The following is a 7,069-nucleotide window of genomic DNA, read 5'->3' on the forward strand; positions in this document are numbered from 1 at the left end:
TCAGAGATGATCGATCCTGCAGAATGAGACACATTTTGACCCTCCTGGAGGTAACTGCTCAGATGGAGTTTCCCCTCAGAGCCTGACCCCACAGGTCTCGAGTCCTTGAACACGCAGGCACCAGCACAACATCCAGAGTTTGTTCCTGTACAGGCACAAAATTTTGCACACATGCCCTCAAGCAGAATATAAGGCACAATTTTATTTTCCCCCTGTCACGATGTTGTTTCCTGGCAGCGAGGCTATGCAGCCATCATGGGGACCCTGGTGGTTGGTGCTCATGCAGCAGCCCACAGCAGTGCCCTGGGCCCGCAGGAGCTCACCTGGCTCCTCAGAATGCCACCGTCCTCAGCAAGCTCCTCTGCGAGGTGTTGCTGGGTGGCCCACCCAAACACTCTGAGCTCTCCTTCACCTGTCCACAGCATGACCAGTGGGGGCAGCCAGGGTGACCTTTGTGTCCATGGCCGCAGCCTTGGTACCCACCTGCAAGAGAAGAGGCACCATCACAGCTTAACCAAAAGTGGGCCAGAAAATCCCAGTGTGTCAGAGGCTTTCAGAGAGTGCTTCAGCCCCAGGACTCACCTACGATGGGGAGGCACATGCTGATGAAAGTACAAGCACACTCATGGCCAAAATTGCCAGAGCTCCATAAAGAAAGGAAAATTAAGAGATACCTCCCAATTCTAATACCTGGGGAAAGCTAAAGACTTCTGTCCCCTTGCCTGTTGAGTAATGCAAGACACAGGTCTGCAGAACCCCATGCCAGCTGCTAGTGGCTACGTCCAGAGCTAGATACACATCGAGCACTGAAGTTCTAAACCAAAAACATGCAAAATACACAACAACACATGCAGGTTAAGGATGGTGAAGCTGGTTGGGATTAAACAAGAGAGCTGAACTGCCATCCAAACGAGGAGTGAGGCTTCTCCAGAGTACAGAACTGGGCACTATGTGACACAGCCTGCAAGCTGCCAACCTGCCAGCACTGGAAGAAGCACAGTACAGGCGCAGTGCTGCTTAGCCTCGTGAGCAGGGCTGAAAGACAGACGTGCCCTGGCCTGTCTCCTGCACGGCTGGCTCGGGTCTCGGTCTACAGGGTGTGCTCCAAAGACCCTCAGTGTGTCCTGCAGCATTTCTCACTGCTGCAGTCACATCCTACCAGAACATATGCACACACAGGTTATTACACTCCTGCTGCATGTGCAAGGCAGGAGTTGGGCTGGAGTATCTACTTACACCTATCTACACTGGGAAGGACCAAATGCAACAAACCTTCCTGATGTCAGCAGCACAGGGAAAGCTGAGCACTCACCTGGCATGGTCCCACCACAGGCACAGCGAGCAGCTTTCTGCCCTCCGCTTGAGCAGAACGTGCAGCAGTGAAACACACCATGGTGCTCACGGAACTTGTTCTTCACCGTCAGAGTGAATGGAGAGCTCTGCAGAGGACAGGCAAGCAGAGAGGCTGCTGCATCAGATGTGTCTGCATTTTCAAAAACCAACTGGGTGATCCTGTCAGTCACAGATCACTAAGCCTAGTCTTAAACTGCTAAGTGGTGGAGGTAATCCTTAGAAAGATTTACAGCAAACCCTTAGAAAAGCAGGCAAAGAAGAAGCAGTGCAAGAACAAGAAATGGTACCTGTACATGCTGCCCTTTCACATAGATGCAGACAGTGTATAAGCCTGGCTCCTCAGGGCTGTAGGAAATATGGTAGGTCCCATCACCATTATCACACACTGTTGGCTTGACTGAACTACAAACAGAGGGAAATCCAAGAGGTCAGTGACTGGCTGAAAATTGCTTTGCATGTGAACCACTGTTTGGCCTAGGTTTGTGGTCAGCTCCTCACCCTCAGCCTTGCTCAGCAGCTGTGGGTCTCAAGTGAGCTTAACAGGATGCAGGAGCGATGCTCAAGCACCAGGCAGCTTTCACACACACCCCTGGTACTGGGAGCTGTGATAACCATACAAAGGAAGTCACACAAAGCTAGCTGCACGGCAAGGATTTGTAGCAACCCTGAGCTCTGAGAGAGCAGAATATGCCAAAGACAGCACACTTGCAGGTCAGATTATCCCAACAAGTAAGAGCCTTCAGAAAGAGTCAACTCACAGCTTCAGAAAGCAGTTACCTCCAGAAGAGCCTATGAATAAGTCAGGACATAAATTGGGCAGGTCTGAAACACTTCAACCACTGTCCCAAATGCACTGACCCCACCTCTTCTCTTCAGTGCTCTGAGGAGTTCAAGGTCTCTGCTGAGGAACCCTCTTTTTCCAAATGAAGCTCACTGGGTTTCACAAGGAACCCTGGTGGACAGAGTGCCAGGGAGAAAGCATCAGCTAATTCCTTAGTGACTGATTGCCTGCTTCACAGAAAGATGGGGAGAGCTTTCCACAGATGATTACCAGGTAGCTCTGCATAGGGGAAAGTGTTCTTCCTAATCGCCACTAATTAGCTCCTTGTGCCCCACGACATGACAGTTTATAATCTTCCAGGTTTGCAGGCTGTACTCCCCAGACCCCAGCACTGCACATCAACACAGCTGCCTCCATCATTTCCTGCTGTGAACTGTGTGGTGATACTTGGTGCTCTTCTGTAGCTGCTGTGCTCCAGCCAAAGCCAGGCTGCTTTCAGCAACGGATGTCGCAACTGCATACGTGCAAGATCGAGAAATTGAGTTACTGTGGCCACAGCGACCTCTACCCCACCAAGCAAAACCCACATAATCCTGTGTCACACGTCCACCTAAGGAAGCAAGGTACATTGGAACAACATTTTTGAACAAAGATGGTCTTTTGGCAAGCATCTGTGTGGCAAGTGCTGTTTCTGTATGCCTTGACGATGCTCCCCCATATCAAGGAGTTTTAGCATCCTGTCCCTTTTGTCATCAGGTCATCCCACCAATGACATTGAAGGAATGAGTTATGCTGGCATCTTGCTCCAGCTATACTGTACATACTATTAAACAGAGCAGATGTTTTTCTTAAGAACTGCTCTTCTTAATGAATGAGTTCTGCATTTTTGTCTGGCTGCTTCATAGTAACAAGTGTGGCCTGGAGACAGAAAATAATTTTTTTTTGTCATTTTCATCGTGGAAACACTTTGGAGCTCAAGTGTGGTCTTTCCTCCTTTTGCTAGAGAAGCTCCAATCATGTCAAAGCACTCAACACTGCAACTACAAGATAAAGCATGATGAAGGCCTGACACAGACTTTTTTTCCCCAGAACATGAACTAGGCACTGTCAGAGGTTCCTGGGCATGGTGGGCTGTCTGTTTGACTCTAGACAGTCATACTGGGGTTGCAATATTTTACCCTCATCAGGTGTTAACAAAAGAGGAGCCTTAGCTGTCTGCTGGTAGGGGTGGGAAGGAGCAACAGCTCACTCTGACAATGTATAACACCCACTGAGAGTTGAATCCTTTAAAAAGTCCCAAATCATTCAGATTGAATAAAAATCCAAGCCAACATGGCCACACTCCACACAGCCAAATACAACCAGTAGGAAGCACTGCTATACCAGAAGGAAAAACAGTAGTGCCTTTTCCCCTAGAGATTCTGACCCACCTGATGAAGCACATCCTCCTACCCACCCAAACAAGGAGGGAGCCAGGGTAAGGGGGGCAGAAAGGCAAAGCCAGTGACTGGGAAGTTCTCAGGTGAAATACCCACCAGTCCCTCTTGTCCTTATGGGTGATGGTGACCCACACGGCCTCGCCTCCTCTCCTCATCTGCTCCCCCGTGGTGTCATTGCAGAGCAGGGTAAAGCCAGTCAGCTGGTTCTGACGGGCACTATGGAGATCTGCAAGGCAGAGAAACAGGACCAAAAGGGATTCACACCAGCCATGACTGCCACCTCCCATCGACTTTGCAGTGTTGCAGTCCCATCAGAGCATACACAGGACTGCTGCCAGAGTGGGTGTACAGCTCCTTCCACAGGGAGAAGGTATCACTGGGGGCCAAGAGAGGGTAGACAGCCATAGGTGCTGGGAGGTGTTGGGCACGCTCAGTCCAGAGACCTGTATGGACCAGGGTGGTCTTCCTGCCTGCCCCACTTTGCCCAGCTGGCATCTCCTCAGAAGGCCCCAAGGTGCACCATGCAACCAAGAGGGAGAAGGAACAGCCACACTGTGCAGCGTGGAGCCCCAGATATGTCAGCACTTAGAGTTTGGGACAGAAAGGATCGAACAACCCTGTGCAGGTCACTACTGACCAGAGCTGGTTGTGCTCAGTGGGCTGGTCTGAATGCTATCTGTTTGCTGGCCCTCCTCCAAGTCCTTAATAAGCAAACACCCATGAAACCATCAACACCAGTTATTCCCATGGCAGTCTCAGCAGAAGCTCCAAGGGGAATCTGCTCAGCCAGAGAGGGGATCCATCTCAGCCATGCTGTAGAAAAGCTGGGGCCAGTGGGCACAGATGGTATCACGCCACTGCAGGAGCCATCCCCCCAAGTAAGCTGTGGTGTTCTGGCCTACAGAGGTTGCTCTCCTCACACCTCCCCTCGTGCTCAGGTCAGTGATGCTGCCGAGGGCAGCTCCAGGACACCGTGACAGCTGGCTGGGGAGAGGTCCCCACCTCCCTGCCCAGCACAACTGCCAGAAGTACTCAGCAAGCGACACAGGCTCTGGCAGGGATCCACCCCACTGTACCCCTGTGCCTCTTGTCAGTGCCAGGTCAGCAGGGAGCCAGCAGTGCCTTGAGCTGCACACCACATGGGCACAGAGAATGAAGAGGTGATGTTGGGGGGCGGCGTGTCCCCACTCTACTGTTGTACAGCACCCCATTACCTTCCCCATGCAGGGTACACCTGGCTGGATCAACCACTTTATTGAGAATGGCCCCAAAAACTTCATAGCCGCAACACTGCCCTGCCCTCTCCTGAGGAGAGAAGTGGATCCCATCGTCCACGCTGGGGTGGGTGCTGTAAGCGATGCTGTTCAGCTTTGTCAGCCGGCTGGCCACCACCCCTTTGGTGATGAGGATCTCCAGGTCTGAGCCGCTCGTCAGCAAGTGCTCCGTGAACTCCACCCCTGTCCTCATGTCCAGCAGCAGCTGCTGCAGCTGGGCCTTCTGCAAGTGCAGCAGGTTTGCCTTCTGCACCTGCAAGTCCTCCAGCTGCTTCAGCAGCCGGTCCCGGTGCTCTTCAATGGCTGTCACGTACCCACTGGCAAACAGAGAGATCTCCGTGGCCACGGCCTCTGCGCGACTCTGGACGGCACTACCCATGGCATCAATCTGGCCCAGCACACCTTCTAGAGTGCCCACGTGCTGCTGGGTGCTCTTCAGCAGCTCCCGAAGGGCGTCCCCGTGTCTGTGGATGACGTTGCTGGTGAAGTCACATCGGTGCTGCTGGTGCCTGTCCACGACACACTCCCGGCACACAGGCTGGTCACACTGCTCACAGAACAGCCGTAGCTCCTCTCTGGGATGGGAAGGGCACAAAAGAGGCTGCCCAGCCTGACTGCCATCCATGGTGTTCTCCAGCTCCATCACGGTATGAGAAGCCGTCTTCTTCTGTCTCCTAGAAGGGAGCAGCCACACGTCACTTTGTGCATGTTGGATGTGAAATGCAAACCTTGGAGACCCCTTGCTAACACCAGTCTGCACAGACCTCACGGCACACTGTGCACTGCTCCCTCCTGTCTCCACGGAAATCCACTCTGCATGAAGGGGCCTGTGGTCTCCCGAGGACGTGGCTCCACACAAAAGAGGGCAGCATCTGCAAGCAGCTCATCAGAGGCTGCTCTCATGCTCCCTGCATGCAGCCAGCACTGTTTTCAGACACAGGAACCATGTGCCCCACCACAGCCATACACACAGACCAGGGAACAGGCTGTCAAGCTCCTGCTGCCAGCAGCCCCTTCATGGAGCCTGACAGAAGTGGGATACTTTATTGGTATGCAGTTACCCCCAGAGCCTGCTGTGACAAAGGCAGCAGGAGGGCAGTGAGCCCTGCAATGTGAGAGCTGGCAGGAGGTGTCTTAAAACTGAATCGCTACTAACAGTCACTTCTGGAGTGGAACGGGACATGCGAGACTCCTCAGCCATCAGCCCAGTGATTTTCACCAGCTTTAAATTTGAAGAGATAAATGAGCTCTGATATCCCTTAGGGGAAAATCTAGTTCAGGCCACTGCCAGAAGACAGTCTGTGTAAAATATTTAATATTCCAAAAGTTAAACTCGATTTCCTTCTGGTCACCAGGTTAAGTCCTGCTCAGAGGAGACCAAGGATGTGACACAAAGAATCTGTTATGACCCAGACATCCACCACGTCACAGGGTAGCACTAGAATATTTCTATTTTATGTTGTTTTGGACACTGGGAGTTAGTTATGGAGCAGAATGTAAAAGCCTTCTCTCCTTCCTTGTCTTCTGCACTAATGACTTCTGGCAGTCTCGACGGGAGCTCCAAGCCATGAGCAAAGAAATACTCCAAGGACCAAGCTCTACAGTGTTGCTCTGGCAACACAAAGCAACCTCATCACAGGGCAGGATGTGGCCCTTACACCACTCCTTTTGCTTCCCACTAATCTCCCTTGGGTCCAGCACATTTTCAAAGCCTTCCAGCGTTATTTGCTAACACCCTTCAATTCACGCTTCCCTGACTTGAACCTAAGACCTCTCTCACTGGTTCCAAGGAGCACAACAGTGGCACTCAGATCCTTAGAAATCTTCCCTACGCACCAGGAAATCATTTCAAAATGGTTTTCCTTGGCCCTTTTTCTGCTTTGCCATCAGCTAAATCAGATACAAGTCTCCAGATGCTAGAGGGGTAAAAAAATGGTATCAGTAAATAATGTAGGAAGTGGGTTACTGGAACAAATTTTCTACTGCTTTATACTTTCTGCAGTTATTTCTGTCGGTGCAGCGGGCTGCTATTCAAGGTCTCAGTTTATCACACTTCAGCAGCCTGCATGGGCTATGAGGCATTAGTTAATCGGAATGGTATGCTGAAAATTACAGCCCCAACCAGAAAGGTAACTAAGAGTCTAAACCATTTTGCCACAAGCACCGGTATCTGCAGGGGGGCAGGGCAGCAAAGAATATGCCTCAGTTCTTGCTGGGGAAAG

At 51.6% G+C, this 7,069-nt stretch overlaps 1 protein-coding gene across 1 annotated transcript; it reads right to left on the minus strand.

The window, feature by feature from the left end:
* Nucleotides 1-257: 257 nt before the first annotated feature.
* Nucleotides 258-5,521, minus strand: TRIM45 (tripartite motif containing 45; the record flags this gene model as incomplete). The annotated part of the gene is made up of 5 exons (XM_008947216.1): nt 258-483; nt 1,313-1,439; nt 1,641-1,755; nt 3,670-3,799; nt 4,788-5,521. Coding segments are annotated over 5 exons (1,258 nt in total), but the record flags the coding sequence as incomplete, so codon positions are not given.
* Nucleotides 5,522-7,069: the final 1,548 nt, after the last annotated feature.

This window comes from Merops nubicus, unplaced genomic scaffold, assembly GCF_000691845.1.
Source record: "Merops nubicus isolate BGI_N331 unplaced genomic scaffold, ASM69184v1 scaffold12979, whole genome shotgun sequence".
Classification (NCBI taxonomy): Eukaryota; Metazoa; Chordata; class Aves; order Coraciiformes; family Meropidae; genus Merops; species Merops nubicus.